The 25,355-nt window shown below is 45.1% G+C and overlaps 1 protein-coding gene across 5 annotated transcripts in view; it reads left to right on the top strand.

Moving 5' to 3' along the window:
• The window catches only part of DSE (dermatan sulfate epimerase), a 63,688-nt gene that overhangs the window by 21,373 nt on the left and 16,960 nt on the right, over positions 1-25,355 (top strand). For all 5 annotated transcript variants that reach the window (XM_073575972.1, XM_073575975.1, XM_073575976.1 and 2 more), the window contains one exon: positions 9,765-10,018. In XM_073575972.1, coding sequence (XP_073432073.1) covers positions 9,765-10,018 — 254 coding nt within the window. The remainder of the gene's footprint in view (positions 1-9,764; positions 10,019-25,355) is intronic.

Raw genomic sequence — 25,355 nt, 5'->3', positions numbered from 1 at the left:
TCCGCTTAAAGATCCGACAGACAGGCAAATAGAATCGCTGGCTAAGTCAATTTTTGAGGCATCCGGCGCCTCCCTCTGTCCTATTGTAGCCTCCGCTTGGGTAGCGAAAGTTATTTCAGCTTATGCAAAAATTCTTCGCAAGGGCATCTTAGCGGCAGCACCTTGGGATGAGCTGGCAGATTTAGCAGATCAAATTAATCATGCGGGTAAATACCTTTTTTGGATGCGGCCGGGTGTGTAGCAAGAGCTAACAGCAACATAGTAGCCATACGCCACATCCTTTGGTTGAAGTCGTGGAGTGAGGACACTACTTCTAAGAAGTGGCTCACCAACCTGGCATTTCACGGTTCTAGGCTCTTTGGCGCCAAGCTGGATCAGATAATTTCGGATGCCACTGGTGGTAAAAGTACCTCCCTTCCTCAGTCTCGGCCTAGAAGGTTTTTCAACAGAAAGGCTGCTCGGCCGTTTAGGTCCTTTCGCCCCTTCTCTTCCACAGAGGGTTCATCCCAGCAGGACCGGTCCTCCGCTTCTAGAGACAGGAGAAAACCATCATATAAGCCTGCTCCCTGCTGGAGGGAAGAGATCAGCCCTCCAGGTCTTCAGGCTCCCGATCCGGCAGATTTCCTTCTAAGTGACGGGCCACCCCCACCTGGAAATTTTTCCAGGGTGGGAGGCAGACTTTCCTCTTTCAGGGACGCATGGCTGTCTGTTGTCGAAGACTCTTGGGTCAGGGAAATCATCACATCTGGATACAAAATCAAATTTTTTTTTCCACCCCCCCCCCCCCTAAACAGTCGCTTCTTCCTGTCTCGAACCCCCCCCCCCCCCCCAAGACAGCGGTCCCAGATTTCAGGGCTCCTTCAGGCCGTCTCCTCCCTTCTTTCCGCAGGGGTTATCGTTCCCGTTCCTTCAAATGAACGGTTTTCAGGGTTCTACTCGAACCTCTTCGTAGTCCCGAGAAAAGACGGCTCCTTTCGACCAATTTTGGACCTCTAGTTGCTCAACCACCACTTGAGGATCCTCCACTTCAAGATGGAGTCCCTGCGCTTGGTAATAGCCTCGATGGAACCTGGAGAGTTCCTCTGCTCAGTGGACATACAGGATGCCTATCTTCACATCCCTATTTGTTTGCAACACCAGAGAGATCTCCGCTTTGCGATTCAGAACAATCACTATCAGTTCACGGCCCTTCCCTTTGGCCTAGCCTCCGCTCCCTGTGTCTTTATGAAGGTGATTGCAACAGTCATGGCCATCCTTCGATCCAGGGGGATTCTTATCATTCCTTATCTGGACGATCTCCTGATCAAGGGCTCGTCCCACCAAGACTGTCTTCAGATAACCCTGGATGCTCTCGGCCGCCTCAGATGGATAGTCAACAAAGAAGCCCATCCTGCTCCCTACCCAGCGTCTGACCTTTTTGGGCATGAAATTCGACACCAATCTGGCCCAAGTGTTTCTACCGAAGGACACATTTTTAGCCCTTTGCAAGGGGATCTGATCCCTAAAATGCTCGAGGACCATTCCCCTTCGGTCCTGCATGAGGGTCCTGGGCAAGATGATAGCTTCCATGGAAGCAGTGCCTTTCGCACAATTTCACTCACCCTCTCCAGCTGTTCCTCCTTTCAGTCTGGGACAAGACTTCTTTCTCGCTGGACCGTCCCTTTCTCCTTCCGCTCAGTAAGACAATCGCTGACTTGGTGGACATTGCCGGCGTCAGGTCTCCAGGGACGGTCCTTTCTTCTGCCTCAGTGGCAAATCATCACCACCGATGCCAGTCTCCTAGGATGGGGGGCGGGTTTCCATCGGAAAATGGCCCAAGGGCGCTGGAACGCCCAGGAGACTCTTCTTCCCATCAACCTTCTGGAAAGCAGAGCAATCTTCCTTGTTCTCCTTCGTTGGCAGCCTCTCCTCTTAGGCAAACCAGTCCGCATTCAATCAGACAACCCCGTGGCGTCCATAAACCACCAAGGCAGCACTCACAGCAAGCAAGTAATGTCAGAAGTGGCAAAGATACTGTGTTGGGCAGAACGTCACGTTCCGCCGTTCACATTCCAGGGGTGGAAAATTGGGCAGCCGACTTCCTAAGTCGCCAGGGTTTAGCGTCAAGCGAATGGTCCCTTCACCCCACAGTCTTCAATCAGATATGCCAGCGTTGGGGCATCCCAGACGTCGATCTCTTGGCATCTGGGATGAACAACAAAATTCCTCACTTTGTAGCCAGGTCCAGGGATCCTGTAGCCGTCGGTTGTGACGCCCTGGTAATTCCGTGGTCCCAGTTCCGTCTGCCTTACCTGTTTCCTCCCCTTGCCCTGATCCCAAGGGTGGTCAAGAAGATAAAGTCAGAAGGCATCTCAGTAATTCTGGTGGCTCTGGAGTGGCCAAGACTACCTTGGTACGTGGAGTTGGTGAACATGCTCGCAGACGTTCCCTGGAGGCTTCCAGACCGTCCAGATCTTTTCTCACAAGGCCCCCTTTACCACCAGAATTTTCAGTCTGAGTTTAACGGCATGGCCGTTGAGGCCACGATTCTGAGAGAATCAGGGTTTTCCAGCCAGGTCATTCAAACCATGATCAGAGCTAGGAAGCCAGCCTCCTCCCACATTTACCCTAGGTACTGGAATGCCTTTTTCCGTTGGTGCGATAACAATGTTTTTCCACTGTCATTCTCCATTTCCTCCAGGCCGGTTTGGATGCGGGCCTGTCCCTCAGTACCCTCAAAGGCCAGGTATCTGCTCTGGCGATCCTCTTCCAGAAGGATCTGGCGTCCCTACCGCAGGTGAAGACTTTCCTCCAAGGAGTCGCCCATGAGGTTCCTCCTCACCAGTCTCCGATAGATCGTGGGATCTCAATCTCGTTCTTGGCGCTCTCCAAAAGGTGCCGTTCGAACCTATCCAGGACATCCCTCTGTCCTTTCTCTCATGTAAGGTGGCTTTCCTCATTGCCATTACATCCATCAGGAGAGTTTCTGAGCTGGCGGCTTTATCCTGTCGTTCCCCGTACCTAATCCTCCACCAGGATAAGGTCGTTCTCGGGCCAGTTCCCTCTTTCCTTCCAAAAGTGGTATCCCCGTTTCACATTAACGAGGATATCGTCCTTCCCTCGTTTTGTCCTGCGCCTGCTCATCCTCTGGAAAAGTCGCTCCACAAACTGGATGTAGTGAGAGCCTTGCGTGTCTAACTTACCAGGACCTCTTCTTTTCGCCAATCCGATTCCCTGCTTGTCATCTCTGAAGGTCGCCGGAAAGGGCTTTCGGCATCCAAATCCACAATCGCTCGCTGGATTTGTTGTACCTTTCTGGAAGCCTACCGACTTCAGGAAAAACTGCCCCCTCCGGGAGTGAGAGCCCACTCCACCCGGGCTGTAGGGGCTTCTTGGGCTGTGTGACACCAGGCTTCGGCCTTACAGCTTTGCAGAGCCGCGACCTGGTCGTCTTTGCACACATTTGCGAGGTTCTACAGGGTTCATACCCAGGCCTTGTCTGATGCAGCTTTTGGTAGGAAGGTTCTGCAGGCGGTGGTAGCTCATCGACCGACCTAAGCCCTTCCCCTTTTCATTCCTTTATTGCTATTCCCACCCTTGGGACTGCTTTGGAACATCCCATGGTAATCTGTGTCCCCCAATGAAGCGATAAAGGAGGGATTTTGGGTTCTTACCATAAAGTCTCGGAGCCTTCGTTGGGGGACACAGCACCCTCCCTGTTTAAGTTGTACCGTGTTGGGTCTTCGAGTCCCTTGTTCGGTTGGTACATATGTTGAGAGTTTTTTAGTTGTTTTCTCACCAGCTGAGGTACTTGGTGAGTGTATACTGCCAGGGAGGAGCTAATTTTCTTGTTTTGCATAGTGTCAGCCTCCTAGCAGCATACACCCATGGTAATGTGTCCCCCAATGAAGGCTCCAAGACAAAGATTTTACGGTAAGAACCCAAAATCCCTCTTTGTGGGTAAAATATATAACTATAATTTAACTTTCACAGTTCTACCTTTTTATAAACTTGTGTCAATCTTCTTGTTGGGGGGGGGGGGGGGGGCAGGCAAAGTGCTCACCACACAAAATGGGGTCACTTGTGGGGGTTTCTACTGTTAAGGCACATCAGGGACTTTCTAAACGTGACATGGCGTCTGCTCTCGCTTTTTCAGCCATTTTTGCGTTAATGTCAACCTGTGCTCCTTCCCTTCAGAGACCTGCCTTGCACCCAAATAGTGGATTTCATCAACATATGGGGTATTTGCATACTCGGGAGAAAGTGCCTAACAAATTTTAGGGTCCTTTCTCCCTTGTGAAAATAACAAATTTGATAAAGTAAAATTTTTGTGACCAAAGTGTTCAATATTTTTTTTTTTTTTTTTTTTTCTCCCTGCCGCCACTCCACTTCCTGTCATAGGGTCTGTGCAAGGAGCGAGACGTTAGTCCACCGCTCACTACAAAATGAGTGTGCTGTAATGTCTTGGCATTTTGTGATCTCTTCCAAGTAGCCCATCCTCAGGCTGGGCTTCATTCAGCAATACATGACAACCCATGACAAAACGCAACTGCGTCACAGGTGAGCTGATGTGTGCATCTATATGCCACTGTCAGTGTTTAAGCGATGTTGACAAACACTTAATGGCAGCAATCAAGGAGGCCTCTGATTGCGGTTACAGGCAGATGCCGGCTATGTATCACAGCTGACATATGCCTGGTATGGAGCATTAGAGTTGTTCATTCTTTTAGTCTGGACAGGGTCTCCATCCTGTCCAGACACTGATTATTTTTTTACACCCACAGTTCTTCTCTACAAACTTGCATCTTCTCCGCATCCCAACACTATGTCCTTTAAAAGTAGCATAGCGATTATAATGCTCCTTTATAAACTACAGTATTAACTCTCACAGCGCTCCCTGCACAAAATGACCCACACTCTAACCCTCTTATGGTACATGTCCTCCACATTGTCCTCTCCTTTCTATACTGAATTCCCTCTTCAGACTGTCCCCTTTTCCCCTATACTGCCCAATCTCTATACTGTGCCCCTTCATCACACTCCTCCAGCATACGGTTTCCTCCTTGCTGTGTCTTCATATGCTACCCCCTCTCTATACCTCTCCCCACACTATCTACTCTGTTCAGTATGCAGCAGCCAGGGTCATCTATCTGGCTAATCGGTACTCGGACACGTCTGCTCTTCGCCAGTCCTTACATTGGCTGCCCATTCATTATAGGATCCAATTCAAAGTACTTGTTCTCACCCACAAAGCTCTCCACAGTGCAGCACCCCCCTACATCTCCTCCGTCATTTCTGTCTATCGGCCTAACCAACCGCTGCACTCTGCAAATGACTTTTGACTAACCTCTGCACTAATCCACACCTCCCTCTCCCGACTCCCAAGACTTCTCCTGCGCTGCGCCAATCCTCTGGAACGCTCTACCCCAAGAAATTAGGACTATCCACAATTTGCATAGTTTCAGGCGCTCCCTCAAAACACATTTGTTCAGAGTAGCCTATCACGTTCACTAATCAAATTCATTCTATGTGTAAAGGTACTGCCACACTTAGCGATGCACCAGCGATATGACGCGGACAGGATCGCTGGTGCATCGCTAAGTGGTAGCTAGTGAGCTGCCACACAGGCAGATCTCACCAGCGACATCGCAGAGGACGGGGGTCGTTACTTACCTGTCACACTAGGCGATCCTGACTTCCTCCTGCCCGCGTCCACGCTCGTCTCTCCACAGGAAGCTGACGACGAGAAACAGTCCAGGATGTTCTCGCGCGATAGCCAGAAGTCATAGGTAAGTATCACACACAGCTATAGTTATAGTGATATTGCTAGCGATATCGCTTAGTGTGATAGGCCCTTTAGTGTGCGTGTGTAGCCCATTCACTAGCTCCATCCCTCCTTCAAGATGGCTGGACCATCATTGCAAATACACACCTGTACTTTGTATCTTCCCCCCTCAAGATTGTAAGCTCTCACAAGCAGGGTCGTCTTATTTTGCTTTAATTACTGTATTAACGTTATTACTTTATGCATTGTGTTTTGAAACTGTTAAACTGTAAAGCGCTGCGGAATATGTTGGCTCTATGTAAATAAAGATTATATTCTGTAACCCTCAAACCCCCTCCCCCATCCTATGTCTTCACACATTCCCCATCCTATTATTCTCCATTCTGTTTATTCACACATTCTGCCTGTACTGTCTTTAAATATCTCGCCAATTATAAATCTTTGTGCATGCCTGTGTGCAGACATGTCCACACACTCGCACTTAGACATGTGCAGAAATGCACATGTAGATACACGCACGTGTGTGCACACAAACAGATGCGCACAGGCATGCATTTGTGTGCACACACAGAAATAGACATGCATATGCAGGCGCGCACACACACTCGCACATGAATACATGCATGCTGACAGATATGCACATGTAGACATGCACACGTTAGCTCAGATACGTACACAAATAGACATGCAGATGTTCACGCACGTAGACACATGCACACAGACATGCAACAAGAGTATCTGAAATACAATAGTGGTGTGCACACCTAAAATAATCCAAAAGTTTGATACAACATATCAGCAACCCAAAACCTGACACATACTCAGCCTTGCATTGGCCATTTTGCATCTAACGGATACTAGTATTGTCATAACTCTGTTGGGTCCTTCCCTGTCCCTAAAGTTAGGGGCGCCCTAGCTATACCTGTTCCCCGGATTACCTCTCATGGTGAAGATGCCGGGGCCATGTACATTGCTGAGCTCCTGAATATTCCCTCAGTCTTTTCCCTTCCCCCACCCAGGGAAGAGGGGTGTAGTAGCCGACAAAGGAGAATATCGCTCGTACAAGAAAAATGCACTCCCAAAAAAACAAAGTGAGACAGGGAGTGAAGGATGGAGGGGAAAAAACAAAATGGAGAAGGAGCGCATCTGCACACAACCAGACTCTAGCAACAGCCTTAAATTAATCCACCAAACGCCTTCTCAAACACACCACCAACTCTTGAACCATGGAGCAATGACGTTTAATCTGGCAATGCTTTCTTGCTATAGTCCAGTTTCTATAGGTGATGGGAGTGGCTATCCATGAACAGCTGAGTGCCTTAATGCAGGAAAGCTTCAAGGAGCTCTCAACTGAGATTAACCCCTGCATTACTAGAAGAAACTTGCACGTTTTTTAATATGTAGGTGAAGTGCTTCTAGTCCGTGCAGGAGTAGGAGAAATCAGATGCTGAGGTCTTTTGGCACCTCTGTCGTGGCAACCCTGTGACAAGTAATCTACAAAGTAGGTACATAAACAGGGTGAATGCCAGCAAAATCTCTTGTCAATGATTAACAGACATAGTTACCATATTACAGCTACTAAAACATGGTTTATCTGAGATTGCATGCATGGTTGCATCACATGTTAATTCAACCCCGGCAAAAATTATGGAATCACTTGGTGCAACAGCTCTCCAAGGTGTGCTCACTCATTTTTACATGCAGGTTAACGAGCAGATCTAATTTGATGCAGGTATTAGTTTTGAGAATGAAAATTTACAGGGTGATTCCATAATTTTCTTCCTCAGAATTGAGTGACTCTAATCTATATTTTTTTTTTTTTTTTTTTTTCCCCTCTGCTTGGCCTAAAAAAGTAACCATTACTTTCTACCATATTTTTTGCTCTTGATTTCTTTGTGTTTCTTAAAGCCAGAAAGTCGCCATTTGAAATGATTTTAGTTTTGTGCCATGTCTGATCTTTTTGTCTGAATGAACATCCTCCAAGGCCGGTGATTCCATAACTTTTGCCAGGGGTTGTACAATCCGATCCGCAGTCGTTTACATGGGGTGATGGGGAACAGAGGGCTTGTAATGATTGTTCTGTGCCCATACAGCATAATGTTGCCACTATACCACTTTTTCTTTGGGGTGATGTATTGCTAATAGATTAAGGGAAAAAATATAATTAAAATGCCATATATACCCTGATTATGCGTAATAGTTAGACCTGACAAATGGAAAAAGTATTGGACACTCTTACTGAAATTTAATTAACACTTTGTGTGTTAAAAAACAAACACCTGAACAATGCATGAGACAAGATTCAACCTACAGAAGGCATCTTGAAGCTGACAAACATGTATATGTGTATTGTTTTTTTATTTTTTTTTTTTTTTTCATTCTCCAATCCTGAAGGTTCAATTGGCTCCTATGAACTGAGCTTAAGTTCCTTCCATAAATCTTCTGTTGGATTCAGGTCAGATGATTGGCTGGGACATTTTAGCAGCTTTATTTTCTTTCTCTGAAACCAATTGATTTGCCTTGGATGTGGATTTGGATCATTTTCTTCCTGAAATGTCCACCCTTGTTTAATTTTCATCATCCTTCAATTACTTTGAAGTTTGCAAGTGTTATATGCTGAAAAACAGCCCCCACGCCATGATGTTCCAACCTCCAAACTTCAATGTTGGTATGGTGTTTTTGGGGTGCTATGCAGTGCTTTTTGACCTCCAAACATGGTGTGTATTATGGCATCCAAAGAGTTCAATTTTGGTTTCTTCTGACGAGACTATATTCTTCCAGCATTTCATAAGCTTGTCTAAATGCTGTTGAGAACATTTTTTTAAATGTGCTTGAACATGCTTTTTGTTTCACAACGAGGTCTTGCATGGTGAGCGTGCATGCAGGCCCTTGAGATTAAATGCTTTACTTACAATTGTTTCAAAGAAATCTTTTATGTGCTGTATTCAGTTCTATCTGTATGTTAGGGTACCGTTACACTTAGCGATGCACCAGCGATCCCGACAACGATATGGATCGCTGGTGCATCGCTAAGTGGTCGCTAGTGAGCTGCCACACAGGCAGATCTCACCAGCAACATAGCAGCGGTCGGGGGTCGCTACTTACCTGTCAGACGCGGTGATCCTGACGTCCTCCCGCCCGCATCCACGCGTCGCTCGTCGGCGCCACAGGAAGCCCAGCAGGAAGCTGACAACGAGAAACGGTCCAGGACGTTCTCGCGCGATCAGCGATAACCAGCGGGGGAGCGGGTCGGAGGTAAGTATCAGACATAGCGATATCGCTAGCCATATCGCTGCTATGTCACAAAATTGGTGACGTTACAGCGATATTGCTAGCGATATCGCTATGTGTAACAGGGGCTTAACTCTACGCAAGCTGTCATTGGCCCTTGGACAAATCTTCAGTAGTTTAGAAATTCTTCTGTAATCAATGCCATCAGTATATTTTGCAACAGTAAGGTTGTGAAGGTCTTGAGACAACTTGCTGGTTTTACCTGTCATGATATTTCTTGTGTGGCACCTTGGTAATGAGACTCCTTTTTATAGGCCATTAGTTGTACCTGCTGATATTTTTCACTAAATGGCATGATTGCAGTCTTATTACTAATAGATTTCAGCTGGTGTCATGATTTTCCATGGCCTTTATTTATCCTCATGTGTTCAATATTTATTTTTTTCCCCAATGTAATTTCTTATTACACACAACTTAATTTATGAACATCTGTGGCTTGATTTCTTTGCCTGTGTGGATTGAATGGGTTGTTATTGACCTCTCTTTCTAGTTTACAATTGATGCATTTGTTAAACTGCTTGAGAATTTTTTTTTTTTTTTTTTTTTTTTTTAAATTCGATGTATAAGATGAAGCTTTTGTTTCAGTGAATTTATTAGGCAGCCTATGACCATGGCACATTTTACTTTGTATAAATATAACCCTTTCATATCTTTTATTCATATATAATAATGATAAAAGTAACCCATATACTGTCTGCTTGGTTTGCAGGTTGGTGAAGGATGCTCCGTGGGATGAGGTTCCCTTGGCACACTCCCTCGTAGGCTTTGCCACCGCTTATGACTTTCTGTATGACTCGCTTTCTAGACACCAGAAAGAGCGGTTTATTGAAGTAATTGCTAATGCTTCTGGGATCATGTATGAAACCTCTTACAGGAGAGGGTGGGGATTTCAATATCTTCACAACCATCAGCCTACTAACTGTGTAGCCCTGCTGACTGGAAGCTTGGTCATGATGAATCAAGGTAAGCTTTAGAAGGTGAAGGTATGATTTAGGGGGCTGCCTTTTGTCATTGCCAAGCTTTTTTCGGACATGTCTTCAATTAACCATTGTACTTGTTTAACAGAAAAATCCCGTCATTCACTGTTACATGAACATTTATTGCCTGTGCACAGGATAAGTTGTAATTCTGATTTCTAGGGTCCCATTACTAGAAACACCACCTCTCGTTATAAAAACAGGGGTTTGAAACACCCATTCTTTCTTGAGGAACACCTTGAAAAGGAGTTTTGAATGGAGTGACTCTATGAACATTAGATTGGTGCTCCATTCCGAGTCCTCTGATTATTGGCATCTATAGGGAACTACTGTGTTTTGTGGACTATAAAGGCCCCTTTACATTTAGCGATGCACCAGCGATCCCGACCACGATACGACCTGGTCAGGATCGCTGGTGCATCGCTAATTGGTCACTAGTGAGCTGCCACACTGGCAGATCTCACAGCGATACAGTGGTCGTTGCTTACCTTTCAGACGAGGCGATCCTGATGTCCTCCCGTCCGCGTCCACACGTCGCTTGTCGGCGCCATCAGGAAGCGCCCGACAAGAAATGGAGCTGCACGATCTCGCGCGATCAGCAACAAGACAGCGGGGGAGCCGGTCGGAGGTAAGTATCACACATAGCGATATCGCTGCTGCGTCACCAAATCGGTGATGCTTTAGCGATATTGCTAGCGATATCGCTATGTGTAAAACCCCCTTAAGACTTATCCCAAATTTTGGAGAGAATGATGGGTAACTTTTTTTTTTTCTCTTTTCCGATTTCACTGTAGCTTACCTGGGAGGAGGTGGGGCTGCGGTGTAGCAGGGTCCCTGTTACATGAAGCTGGCGGTGGCAGGAGTGAGGCGATGCTTGGAGGAGGGGGTTATCCTGGCGCTGCGGGAAAGGGGCTGTCAGAATTTGTCAGCAGTGAGCAGAGTCCCTGCACTTTACTTGATTTCCCTGCAGTGGGCTTTGGGAAAATGGCCGTCAGACGTGGCACAAGCCTAGACTGAGATTTCGGCTCCTGAGTACATCTATCTGGTATTGCTGTGTCCAGAATGACCTGCTATATAAAACTCACACTATTTTACCTTTACATTGAACATTGTAAATACAAATGCGTGGTAAAGTTTTTTTTTTTGTTTTTTTTTGTTTTTTTTTCCCCCCCAATCATACTGCCAAAAAAAGTGGAATAAAAGACAAATGTAAATAAAAATGTAGCTGAAAATGTCATCTTGTCCCAAAAAAAAAAAGCAATCCGCCATACAGCAGAAAGATAAAGGATAAAGCTGTCACTCTCAGAATCCAGCAACGCAAAAGCTGTTTTTTATTTATTTATTTTTCTATAAAATTATTTTTGTGTCAACACCTAAAAAAAATATGAATGTGGTATTGCTACAATCGTACTAGCCCAAAGAATTAAGTGGTTTTATCACTTATCATACAGTAAAAAAAAAAAATAATAAAGAAACACCACAAAAGCCATTCTTGAACTTGTTTTAGTCCAATGTGTCCCACAAATAATCTGGATCAAAAAGTGTTATGTGCTTGAAAATGGTTCCGATAAAACCCTCAACTCATCCTGCAAAAAAGAGCAAGTCCTCACTATCTCTGCCTGCAGATATGTAGAAAAATTATAGCTTTCCAAATATGGCAATGCAAAAACTCTTGATCACGTTCTCCCCCTTTTTTTTTGCTAAACGTATATCGCTTCACATGGACCCGAAGACTAAAACGGTCTTCTCATTTTAACTGCATGAGGAATGGCACAAAAAAAAAAAAAAATTCCATCTCCAAAAAGCTTGTTGGCAGAGGGAAGCATGAAGTGCTCTAAAATGTCCTGGTAGATGGCCACGCTGACTTTGGTCTTGATTAGAGTTGAGTGACTTCGGTCGGATTGGGTTTCATGCAACAAAATTTGAGTCGGATGAAACTGGTCCGACTAGGGCAAAAAAAAGTCGGAGTTTTGTCCGAAACCCGACCCCAATGCAAGTCAATGGGGAATAAAAGTCAGCATTGAGCGGATGGCATTCATCCACTCAATGCCGACTTTAATTCCCCATTGACTTGCATTGGGGTTGGGTTTCGGACAAAACTCTGACTTTTTTTGCCCTAGTCGGACCAGTTTCATCCGACTCAAATTTTGTTGCATGAAACCCGATCTGACCAAAGTCTCTCAACTCTAGTCTTGATAAAACACAGTGGACCTACACCAGCAGGTGACATGGCTCCCCAAACCATCACTGATTGTGGAAACTTCACACTAGACCTTAACCACTTAGGGACCAAGCCATTTTGTGGGTTAAAGACAAGGCCTTAATTTTGGAATCGGACCACTGTCGTTTTATGTGCTTATAATTCTGGAATGCTTCAACGGATCCTGCTGATTCTGAGAATGTTTTTGTTTTTTCGTGATATACTGGACTTCATGTTACTGGTAAAAATGTCTTCGATATGACTTGCGCTTTTTTATGAAAAAAGCGGAAATATGGCAAATGTTAAAAATTTTTCAATTATCAAACTTAATTTTTATGCCCTTAAATCAGAGAGATGTCACAAAAAATAGTTAATAAATAACATTTCCCACATGTCTACTTTTTACATCAGCACCATTTTGGAATCAAAAAATTTTTTTTTTTTTTTTTTTTGGTTAGGAAGTTATAAGGGTTAAAAGTTGACCAGCGATTACTCATTTTTACAACAAAATTTACAAAACCATTTTTTTTTGGGGGGGACCACCTCACATTAGAAGTGACTTTAAGGGGTCAATATGACAAAAAATACACGAGCGACACCATTCTAAAAACTGCAACCCTCAAGGTGTTCAAAACCACATTCAAGAAATTTATTAGCCCTTTAGGTAATTTACAAGAATTGAAGCAATGTGAAAGGGAAAAACTGAACGTTTAACTTTTTTTTTTTTTTTTTTTTTTTTTTTTTTTCTACCCCCAAATTTTTATTTTCACAAGGGTGACAGGAGAAATTAGACCCCCAAAGTTGTTGTGCAATTTGTCCTGAGTACGCTGATACCCCATATGTTGGGGCAAACCACTGTGATCGCCTTACTACGATCCTTGGGAGGCAGAATGCACAAATCCACAAAAGAATTAGTGAAGAATTGGTTTTATTTTTTTACGCCGTTCCTCATGTGGTATTGGTGATTGGGCGAATTAATTCTTCGGGTCGGTGCTATTGCAGCGATACCAGATTTATATCCTTTTTTGTCGTGTTTAGCTTCTGTCACACACTAAGACTTTATTTTTTGTATCGCCGTATTTTGTGAGCTATAATTTTTCCATATTTCGGCCAAGTCATGTGCGGGCTTGTTTTTTGCAAGACGAGTTGACGTTTTTATTGGTTCTATTTTTGAGCACGTTTTTTGATCGCTTTCTAATCCAATTTTTGTGGAGGCAGAATGAACAAACACTTTTTTTTTTTTTTTTTTTTTTTTCCCCTCTCCGTTCCGCGTGTGGTAAAATTAGCATGGCAGCTTAAGTCTTCAGGTCACTACGATTACAGCGATGCCTCCTTTTTATCTTTTTGGTGATTTTTTTACACAATAAAAACTTAGGCACACGTGTGGAATTGCCACTGAAATTTCTGCGGCAATTCCGCAACTCCTTGCCGCGAGAAATTCGTATGCGGAATTCCCGGGAAAAACTAGCATTTTGCAGGCGTAATTAGCTTGCAGAATACTAGCGTCTTCCAAGTGATCTGGAGCATCGCTTGGAAAACTGACAGGTTGGTCACACTCGTCAAACATAGTGTTTTGACAAGTGTGACCAACGTTTTTACTATGAGGCTGCCTATGCGGCATCAATAGTAAAAGATGATAAAAATAATAAATAAAAATTGTGATATTCTCGCCTTCCGGCGGCCCCCACAGCCTTCCCGAGCCTCGCGATGCTCCCGGCAAGTCCCGTTCCCAGCGATGCCTTGCGACAATGACCTGTGATGACGTAGCGGTCTCGAGAGATGCTACGTCATCTGGGGTCATTGTCGCAAGGCATCGCTGGGAAGGGAGTTGTACAGTCTCCTCTCCTCCAGACCCAGGGTACCATCCATACATTTTCTGCTTACTTTGCGCATGGTGGGCATAGCCACATGCGGAAAGTAAGTGGAACAATGCATTCCTATGTGTGCGGAATCCCCACGATTCCCCAAAAATGAGCATGCTGCGTATTTTTCCACAATGCGATTCTACCGCATAAAAAAAAAAAAAAAAAAAAAAAAAGCTGCATTAGCACAGAATGTGCGGAATGCCATTGAATACAATGGGTTGCGTTGTGCAAGCGTGTTCGCGGCGAAAAAACACGGCAAAAAACCCTAAAAATCCGCAACATGTGCACATAGCCTTATAGAAAAAAATAACTATTTTTGCATCACTTTATTCTGCGAGCTATATCTTTTCTATTTTTCCACTGGTGGAGCTGTATAGTGGCTTGTTTTTTGCAGGACAAGATGACGTTTTCAGCGATACCATGTTTATTTTTATCCGTCTTTTTGATCACGTGTTATTGCACTTTTTCGAAGCGGTATGATCATACTGCTCGGAAAACAAATTTGCTACTTTTTTTTTTTTTTTCGGAATTCACTCAAGGGGATAACTAGGGTGACACTTTTTTATAGATGGTATTTTTACGGATGTGGCGATACTAAACGTGTTGTGTATTTTTTTTTAAAAAATTTAATTTTATTTTTTTACATTTTTAAAAAATTGTTTTTTTTTTACTTCGCTTTCATTTCGGGTATAATACATTGCAATGCTCCAGTATCAGTATTGCAATGTATTCCTTATGCTGAAAGCTGCTGACACAATGCTGTGAGCATGGTCTCTGCAGCTTTCTGTAGCTGAATGACCCGGAGGTTGTCAGGACAACCCCCGAGTCATCATGGCACAGATCGGGCCCCACGATTACATTGCGGGGATGCCGATCTGAGGCAGAGGGAGCCCCCCCTCTGCCTCCCCCCTGAACACTTCAATCGCAGAAGTTAGGGGGTTAACAACCAGGGGCGGCGCGGGCGCTGCTCCTGGCTGGCAGTGCAGGATGCTCAGCCACTGCAGCACTGAGCGCCTGCACTCATCGGGCAGGAGATGCTGAAATTTCTCGTTCGCTGCTGATTGGTCAGTCAATCACAGCGCTTGGGGTGCAGGGACTAACTGCAAGGGTCCCTGCACCCCTTGCCATGCCTAACGGCTGTCATAGATGGCTGTCAGCACTGAACTGTCACTGCGTGTTTACACGCAGTGACAGTCCAAAGTCATGATGTGCAGTCTGTCCTGGTGTGGTAAGTTACAACCGCCCATGACGGACTGTGCATGTCTATAGACGTTAAGGGGTTAAGCAGCTTGGATTGTGTGCCTCTTCACTCTTCCTCCAGACTGATACAATCAGTGATGGTTTGGGAAGCCATGTCATCTGCTGGTGTAGGTCCACTGTGTTTTATCAAGACCAAAGTCAGTGCAGCCGTCTACCATGGAACTTTAAAGCTCTTCATACTTCCCTCTGCCAACAAGCTTTTGGAGATGGAAATTTGATTCTCCAGTAGGACTTGGCTCCTGTCCACACTGCCAAAAGTACTAATACCTGGTTTAAAAACAACAATTTCTCTGTGCTTGATTGTCGAGCAAACTCATCTGACCGTAACCCCATAGAGAATCTATGGGGTATTGTCAAGAGGAAGATGAGAGACACCAGACCCAACAATGCAGACGAGCTGAAGGCTGCTATCAAAGCAACCTGGGCTTCCATAACACCTCAGCAGTGCCACAAGCAGATCGCCTCCATGCCACACTGCATTGATGCACTGATTGATGCCAAAGGAGCCCCGACCTAGTATTGAGTGCATTTACTGAACATACATTTCAGTAGGCCAACATTTGGGACTTTAAAATCATTTTTCAAGCTGGTGTTATAAAGTATTCTACTGAGATAATGACTTTTGGGTTTTCATTGGTTGTAAGCCATAATCATCAACATTAACAGAAATAAACACTTGAAATGGATCACTCTGTAATGACGCTATATAATGAGTTTGTGTTTGTATTAAAGAACTGAAATAACTTTTTGTTGATATTCTAATTTTGTGAGATGCAACTGTAATTGCTCAGTGGAGAGCGCCAGATAAGTGTGAGCAGAACCTTTATTCTTATTATTATTTTTTTTTTTTTTTTTTTGTTCCGAACAAAGCTGTATAAGGGCTTACTTTTTGCGGGATGAGTTCCAGATTTTATTTTTATTTTTTAATTTATTTTTTGTATCCTTTTGAGGCACACATATTTTGATCGCTTTTATGCAGACGTTTCAGCTACAGAATGAACAAAACCCAGCAATTCAGTGTGGGTTGTTTTTTTTTTTTTTTTTTTTTTTTTTTTTTTTTTTTTTTGCCGAATGACCTATATTAGGGCTTGCTTTTTAGCGGGATGATTTGACGTTTTCATTTATACCATTTTAATTCATATATGACTTTTTGATCGCTTTTTCTTCACTTTTTATAAGTCGCAAAGATAAGAAAAGACGGGGGGGGGTTTTTTTTTTTTCTTTTGACTTTCACTGTGGGATATAATTTCTATTTTGATCACCTGTCTCATACGCTGCTGTACTCATCTACAGCAGTGTTTGAGAGAAGTAAGTGTCTCACTGACTGTGCCTGTAAGACTTAGCTTATTGCTGGATCTTGCAGGCCACCATACCCTGAAGTCATCACATGACCTCAAGGTACCATGGTAACTATCGGGACCAGCAATTGTCATCGCAGGGGTCCAATGGTTAAAGGTCTTGTGACCCCCCCCCCCTTGCAATAACTTAAATACCGCTGTTGCGATTGACAGCGGTATTTATGGGGTTAGTTGGCCCCCATCAGTTGTAAAAACCGTCCGGGGCTGATGCCTCAGGGTGTCAGCTGTCACATAGAGCTGAAACTTGTGTGACTTGGTGGCACTATACTCCTATTCCTCGGCGCTGTTATTAAGGTCACACTAAAGTTTTGTCGTCATGTTAATTGTCTGCTGTCAAATTATATATCACCAATTATATACGTGTACACGGAGAATAACTACTTGTGATTGTCAAGTACATTCACTAGCAGAAATACGGCTTATTGCGGGAAAAACAATTCTATTGATAATTGTTAAAATCTGTAATTTCTCCTCCCTCAGGATGGGCTTAACAGCTTCCCGACCACCCATGGTGCATAAACATTGGCGCTTTCTGGGCTCTGTGCAGCGCCGATGTTTATAAGTGGTCGGTGGTCTTGCAGTGCTCAGGACTAGAGTTGAGCGACTTTGGTCGGATCGGGTTTCGTGAAACTCGAATGAAACAAAATTTGAGTCAGCTGAAACTGGTCCGACTAAGGCAAAAACCGTCGAGTTTTGTCCGAAACCTGACCCCCAATGCAAGTCAATGGGGAATAAAAGTCGGCATTGAGTGGATGAATGTCATTCGCTCAATGCCGACTTTTATTTCCCATTGACTTGCATTGGGGTCGGATTTCGGACAAAACTCCGACTGTTTTTTTTTTTTTTTTTTTTGCCCTAGTCGGAACAGTTTCATCCGACTCAAATTTTGTTTCATTCGGGTTTCACGAAACCCGATCCGACCAAAGTCTCTCAACTCTACTCAGGACCTCCAGGGTCCTGCAAGCGCTGCGATTCCTATGCAGAGTGGTAGCGCTGACAAGTGACCTCAATGGGGCCTGATTAGATTGCAGCATTTAGAAGATAGCAGAGGGCGACCACTGCTATACTTGCCCCCCTCCCTGTGATGAGATCTGATCACATCACGGGGGGATCCTGCGCTGTCCTGGCAGCCGGAGGTCACATGATGACTTCCAGGTCTGCCAGTTATGGTGGCTTGTTAAGGCCCTGTCACACTAAGCGACTTACCAGCGATCCCGACACCGATATCAAGGTGTCAGGATCGCTAGCAAGTCGCTATGTGATCGCTGGTGAGCTGTCACACAGACAGCTTCACCAGCGATCAGCACAGCGATGCCGAGCGCCCGGCATCGCTGGCCATCGCTGTAAAAAATAGAATCAAAATAAAAAATAGTTATTCTCACCTTCCGACGTCCCGTAAGAAATGTCCAGAGGTTTCTTTCAGCGATACCGGCAGGGGGGCTGATCGCTGTCACACATAGCGATCTCGCTGGTGAGATCGCTGTTACGTCACAAAAGTTGTGACTCGGCAGCAATCTCGCTACCGAGATCGCTTAGTGAGACGGAGCCTTTAGACTCAGCCAGCAGCTGAGTCTAACAAGCAATCTGACAGTATAAGGCTAATTTCACACTAGCGTTACCGGGCGCAGCGCATGGCCGCCACTAAGCCCCGGCCGCGCCCCTTCCGGTCAGCTCCTCTGATCTCATGACGCTGCATGCGATCAGCGTACCCTACATTTAGCGTTGGGTATGCTGAGCGTGTGGTGGTATGTTTTTGCGGGCCCTTGCGCCCTTTTGGCGCAGCGCCGAGCGCACAAAATATGCAACAGTGCGTTTGGCGCATGTCGGCGCAGCGTCTAAAGGGCGCATTCGCCGTCAAGTGTACCAGCGCACGACCAGCGTACCCAACGCTAAATATAGCGTCATGCGATCAGAGGAGGAGCTGACTGGGGCGGAGCTTAGGGCGGCCCTGCGCTGCGCCCGGTAACGCGAATATGAAACTAGTCTAAAACTGTCAGGTCTCATGCAGTGCAATAAGTAAAAAATAAAAAAATAATAATTTTAGAAAATTATTAAAATCGCCAAATAAAGAGAATATTAAACCAATAAATACATATATTTATATAAAAACAAAGTACACATTTGGTATCGCCATGTCCTTAACGAGCTGACCTATAAAACTGTCACGCTTGTTAACTCCTTCAGTTAGGTCTCAGAATAAAGCGATGAAAAACAATTATTTCTTCTATAAAAGGATAAGCGGCAAAACATAATACAATTATATAAATGTTGAATCGTACTGACGCGAAGAATAAAACTGCCTTTTATCAATTTTGTCACACACAGAACAGCAAAAAAAACTATTCTGGAATTCCTGGTATTTCATCATTCTGTCTCCAAAAAATCAGAATGGAAAGCGATCAAAAAAAAAGTCATGTGCCAGAAAATGGTCTTGATTAAAAACGTCAGCTCAACCCACAAAGCTAGACCTCACATGACTCTGTGGGCCAAAATATGGAACAATTACAGCTCTCAAAATATGGTGATGCAGTCTCTTAGGCTGGAGTCACACTAACCTGCGCAAAATACGGTCAGTATTTTACATGCGTAATACGGATCAATGACCACTAAATAGTGGTCCGTAGGTCATCCGTAAGCAAGGTGAGGTCGCGTATTTTGCGCATGTGTGTCTCCGTATGTAATCCGTATGCAATCCGTATGGCGAGATTTTCTCGCAGCCTTGCAAAATGGACATTTAACGGTTTTGAGGCCTGCAAACAATTTAAATCATTAGCCTGCACACTATTTAGACACTCAGAAACAGGTGGATGCCTACATTCTGTACATTTCTCACCTTGCTTTCACGAGGTGTGTTGGTGTTCTTTGTGCAGCATGGCAGAGGGTCTGACATTCAATACAACCGAGCAGGTTCTCTTTACATGGCTTTTATCACGGCGCTTTGGGCAACCATATCCTGTGATAGTGGATCCGCGGAGGAGACGCATGTGGGTACATCCACTTTTGAGGCAACGACTCACAAGAGGTCATTTTCACCGCCTCTATTCGTCTCTGCGGGAGCATCCGGACAAATTTTACCAGTACTGTCGAATGAGCATTTCCACATTTGATCGCCTCTTGGAGACAGTGCGCCCTGGGATCACCTTTCAGGACACTAGGATGCGCAAAGCCATATCTGCAGAGGAGCGACTTCTACTCACAATACGGTATGTACTCCACAACCACATTCTCTATGTTCATAATGTGTGTGTTAATTTATGTTTTTTGGCCTTCTTGGACAAAGTTTAATACCCTCATCTTACTCAAAATATGTTTCACCTGACACAGCAGAATGTTACATCTAATATGTCCTGCATATCACTTAGTCATTGTGCCACCACATATGTGTGTGTTGTTATCTCTCATTTCCTACCAAGTTTGGTCGGCATGTAACTGATTTTTTTTTTTTTTTTTTACTTTAGCCATTCTAAACTGTACTATTTCTGTTGTTCTACAGCTTCCTGTCCACTGGCCTGTCTTATGCCGCCCTCCACCATGAGTTTCTCATTGGAAAGTCCACCATTTCAGGCATAGTGAGGTCTACATGTGCAGAACTCTGGACAAGACTCCATCAGGTGGTCCTACCCGAGCCCAGGATGGAAGACTGGTTAAGGATTTCAAGGGACTTTGAGGAGGACTGCCAGTTTCCAAATTGTATTGGGGCCCTGGATGGCAAACATATCAGGGTGCGTAAGCCGCCGAACTCAGGGTCCCAATTCTTCAATTATAAGCAATACTTTTCTGTTGTATTGTTGGCTCTGGTAGACCCTCAATACAAGTTTATAATTGTTGACATTGGGGCCTATGGAAGGACGGGAGACTCTAGAGTCTTCAATACTTCCATAATGGGTCGGCGGCTACGCACCAACCAGTTGGATCTACCACCACCACGCCAGCTACCAGGCTCCCCCGAACAATCAGTCCCTTATGTTCTTGTGGCAGATGAGGCCTTTCGGTTATCACGTAATGTCATGAGGCCATATCCCCGGCGCAACCTTGACCACAGGCGCAGAATTTTTAACTTGCGCCTATCACGTGCTCGGCGACTGGTGGAGTGTTCCTTTGGGATTCTTTGTGCCAAATGGCGGGTACTCCAGTCTGCCATTCAGTTGAGTGAGCAAAATGTGAATGAAGTTGTGAAAGCCTGTGTTGTTCTGCATAACTTCACCAGGATCCATGTTTGTTCCTCCTCTGATGGTGTTGTGCGTAGGCCGGACAATGTGCGCAGGGTGAGACCACCTATCATCCCTCAACGTAGACCGCTCTCTGGCCTCAAAGTGCGTGATATATTCACGAATTACTTTATCTCACCTGAGGGGGCAACGTCTTGGCAAGAGAATGCTGTGTCTGTTATAATTTCTTTTTTTCAAAGTGTGTCTAAATATATATTACTCAAGCCTTTTTATGATTCTATGAGTGTTTCTTTGCATTGGTTGGTGTCTGTAAGTATGTTGTGATGGATAGTGAGAAATCACACAGAGACGTTAACTAGAGTAGACACATTTTTAGTTTTGCCTTTTTTTTTGTTTGTTTTGCTTAAAGGCAAACATAATTTTGCCAGAACACAAATTTGGCAATGGCCAAAATGACCTTTTGGGCCTTCTTTAACTTGGTGTAACATTAACATTACGGAAAAAAATGCACCAAACATTATGCAATTACAACATTGCTGCATGCCTACATTAACCTTGATTAGGCAACAAAGGGTGAGCTCCATCACCTAAATAAAGTGAATAAGATAACACTCACATTTCCTCATAATGTTTTCCAATCATAGAAAGATTCCACCATGACAGGCAAGGCTACCTCACATCTTTCACACAGATATTACCTGACTGTAGAACAGACAATATTTAAGCATGCTATACTGGAAAGGATGAAAATACAAAAATCTCTTGTTAAGACATTGAGAGAGCGTGATATTGTGAATGCTGGTCGCCTCAAATTGGTTTACTAGAGAATGCTAATAACAAAGTTGACTACTTAACTAAAGGCAAGCACGCCTTTCCTATGCATTAGCAAGTGATTAGTGTATTTTCATCTTTTCAGGTAAAACAGCATAGCGCATTTAAATATTCTCTTTTATACACACATGTAATATCTGTGTGAAAGGCGTGAGGTAGCGTTGCCTGTTATGATGGATTGTTTCATATGTTTGGAAAACATTGTTTAAAAATGTGAGTGTTAAATTATGTTCTAAATGTTGGTGAAGGAGAACACCACCTGTTTTTTTTGTCTAGATTAGAAGCACCAGTTACATGTCACTGGACATCTCCAAATTTTTGAGTCATAAATCCTCATATGAAGGGGAACGGGGAGGAACAGCCTGTGGGTGCTGCTGGACATTGTGGCCAACATCGCCCTGTGTGGGGCCATACTGTTGCCCATGATGCTGTTGTTGTCCAGCCTCCTGGGCCTGTTGGTGATACTGCCCAGAGTAATAATGATGATGGTGAGGGGCTTCTTGTTGGCTCTGGTAGGCCCGTGGCTCATACCCACCAAGATAGCCAGATCGTCCCCAACCAGGTTGGGACCAGCCTCCAACACTGGGTGGGTACAAGTGGCCATATTGGTGGGGTTGGCTTGATGAAGACCTTTGGGGCTGCGGAATAGAAGGATGGGTAGGGGGAGGAAGGGGTTGAGGTGTTGGCCCACGTATTAGGGGCTGTTCAGACCCTGCTTGAGCAAGCATCTGTGTGGATGGTCTCATGCGCATTAAATTTCTTGGTGAGAGCTGCCACCTCTCCAGAAATTCAAACACCTCATATGGGGTATTGGGGGGGGTGCTTGCATCAAGCAGGATCTGAATACACCCCCTAATACGGAGCCTGACCTCACGGGTAAGGGCACGGAGATAAAGGGTGAGGCTACGTGCATAGGCCTCCTCACCATCATCTGTAGTGACTCTGGACAAGTAATTCAGCACCCCAGTGTCCACATGGGTCCGGCTCTCTTGAATGGCGACCTGGCGCCTTCTTCTTATTCGCCGTTATGCAAGAGCAGCCTGTGGGGAGGGCCTGATCTGGGCAGTTGGGCTGCTGCTCAAGTTGCCCATCTCTTCCAGGATGGGTGAGGTTGCAGCTGCAGACCGTCCTGGTGGTGTGTTGTGTCGGGCAGCCATTGTGTGGTCTTGTGATGCCTCCTCTTCAGACATCCTTCTTGTAGGGGGAGAAGATGGGCCAGCCACCTCATCCCCTACAGGATCAATAATGGGCTCTGCCTCTGAGGCCGTTCCTCGATCCGTAAGGTTGGATTGAGTTCTGTTATGAAATAGAACAGAGGCAAAAATACATCAATATTTTTGTCCCTGTAAAGTATTTGTGTAATGTTTTTGTGTCATGTGGTGTGAGGTATGTACTTACGGTCTCAGAGCCAGAATTGGGGCGAGGAAGTTCAGCCGGTCATAATATATATATTTCCGCTTTACATGGCCAGCATCCCCACTCCTAGACCGCTGCTGGCGTTCCCGGCGGTACTGGTCCCGGATGCTTCTCCACCGTTTCATCACATCTTCCACTGCAATGTGACAGGAAAGATTGTCAAAATCACATATTTGAGAGGTCACATTTTCAAACAGTAGTCTAGGCATGGGGCCTTATGGGGTGTGCGTTCTACCCATGGTGGCATATGTAATTGGGCCGATACCCAAGGTCTCATTAGCTCCCCTGAAACTAATTTTAGTGGCTAGGAGGATGAGGAGCTTGTGGCATAACCCCTAATTATGGCTGTGTAAAGCCACGTGTCACATCCTAATGTAACGGCCTCATGAGGCTAAAATTACATGCCCAGGAAGGGGGGGGGGGGGCTGATTGTAGAGTCATTTTATAGCGCGCGCTAACGTTAATTATATTTTTATGGTTGCACTTACGAATTTTCTGCTGCTCATCACGTGGTCTGTCACCGAAGTCATGGTACATCTGGCGACAGATGCGCCTCCATGACGCCTCCATGACGCCTCCTTTCTTGTGCGGTTCGCATAGTTTGCGTCGCGTGGGTCCCATATTTCTGGACGCTCCTGCACCAGCACAATTAGCATCTCCACATTTATGTAAGTGGATGCCATGCTGCTGCTGTACTCCGTGGAGGCGTACTTCCTGGATGTCTGGAGCGCTTTTTGAGCTCATTTGCATGTCTACGCTTCCTGATGATGGATTGGCCCATTTCCTGTTCACCAGCCAAAAGACCTGCGTATTGCTCGCAGGTCACACGTGTGTTCAGTGTGTAATCCGTATTTTTTGCGCACCCATAGACTTGCATTGGCGTGCTACGGGCGTAGTACGCTGACAATCGCAGCATGCTGCGAGTGGCACGGAGCGGAGGATACGGAGGAGAAATATACGCCTGGTCCGAGTGACCCCATAGAGAATCATTGGTCCGTGTCTAATGCGTGCTTTTTGCGCCTCTCACGCACCCGTATTCCTCGCCAGTGTGACTCCGGCCTTAGTGTGTGTGACAGTTTTTTTGTTTAGCGTCTGTCTGGTATCACTGTAATCACACCAACCCGAAGAATAAAGTCGCCTAATCACATATACCGCACAAGAAACAACGTAATAAAAAAATAAATTCTTCTCATGCTGGTTTTTATTTTTTTCCATTCTGCCTCCCAAAGATCGCAGTAAGGCTTGGAGCACATTTATCCTGCGCTGAGCGGTTACATCTGGGTTTCCGTGTAAATCTCTGAAATGCGTGATTAGACGGAACCCCCGGCGGAAGATTCCCTATGAGGCACTGTGGATGCCATAGGACCTGTGATCCTATCCTGTCTTTTTAGTCGTACAGAAAAGTGCAGTCAGCCTGTTTTGTGCACCTCTGAAAAGGACACTGCTGAACAGAGGCCAAATGGAGTCCAGAGTAACTTTGCTGCCTCATTATAGTGAATGGATCCCTTGGGGGTTTCATCTGAATCATGTCACTCAGATTTAGATGGAAACCCCAAAGTAAGTGGTCAGCGTAGAGTGCCGAATAAAAGTGATCCCACTCGTTATGTAAAATGTTCCCAATAAAAGCTTCAACTCAATCTACAAAAAAAATGCAAGTCCTCACTCAGTTAACGGTAATACAGGGGGCTTCTACGTTACTGCTAGTATAAAGGCCCTGGAAAAGCATTCTGGCTTCTCATTTCCCCCCCCCCCCCCCCCCCCCTAAAAGAAATTCTGCGCTTTCAAATGCCCCCCCCCTCCCTTCTGAGCCCCAGTGTGTCTAAATCACACATAGTTTTCGCATGTTTGGCATTTCTGTAGTCATGAGTCCTCCTAATTTACGGGTGCATGTCTCCAGAAGCACGGGCTGGGCATAACGTACTGGTGATTTCAGCATACTGGTCACTACACTGTTTGCAATCTTCATTCAGCAACATCCACTGCTGCTTGTTTCTGAATAAAGTGTCAAAATCCTCACTAGACCTATAGGTTACCAAAGCGGCGTAATTTCGAAACTGAGGTCTATTGAGGGGGGATTCTGCTTGTCTCGCATTTAGGGACTCTCTATATGGAGTCCGGAAGCTATTCTATAATTGTTCTCAAAGAGTCAAATAGCGCTATGTCCCTCCCGAGTCTCACTGTGTGCTAAGCAGTACTTTACAGCCACTTAAGGGTATTAACAAGT

This window comes from Dendrobates tinctorius, unplaced genomic scaffold, assembly GCF_039654945.1.
Source record: "Dendrobates tinctorius isolate UK_male_01 unplaced genomic scaffold, ASM3965494v1 ptg000046l, whole genome shotgun sequence".
In the NCBI taxonomy this organism is placed as follows: Eukaryota; Metazoa; Chordata; class Amphibia; order Anura; family Dendrobatidae; genus Dendrobates; species Dendrobates tinctorius.
Note: the sequence above shows the minus strand (reverse complement) of the source record. Positions and strands in the feature narration are given on the sequence as shown.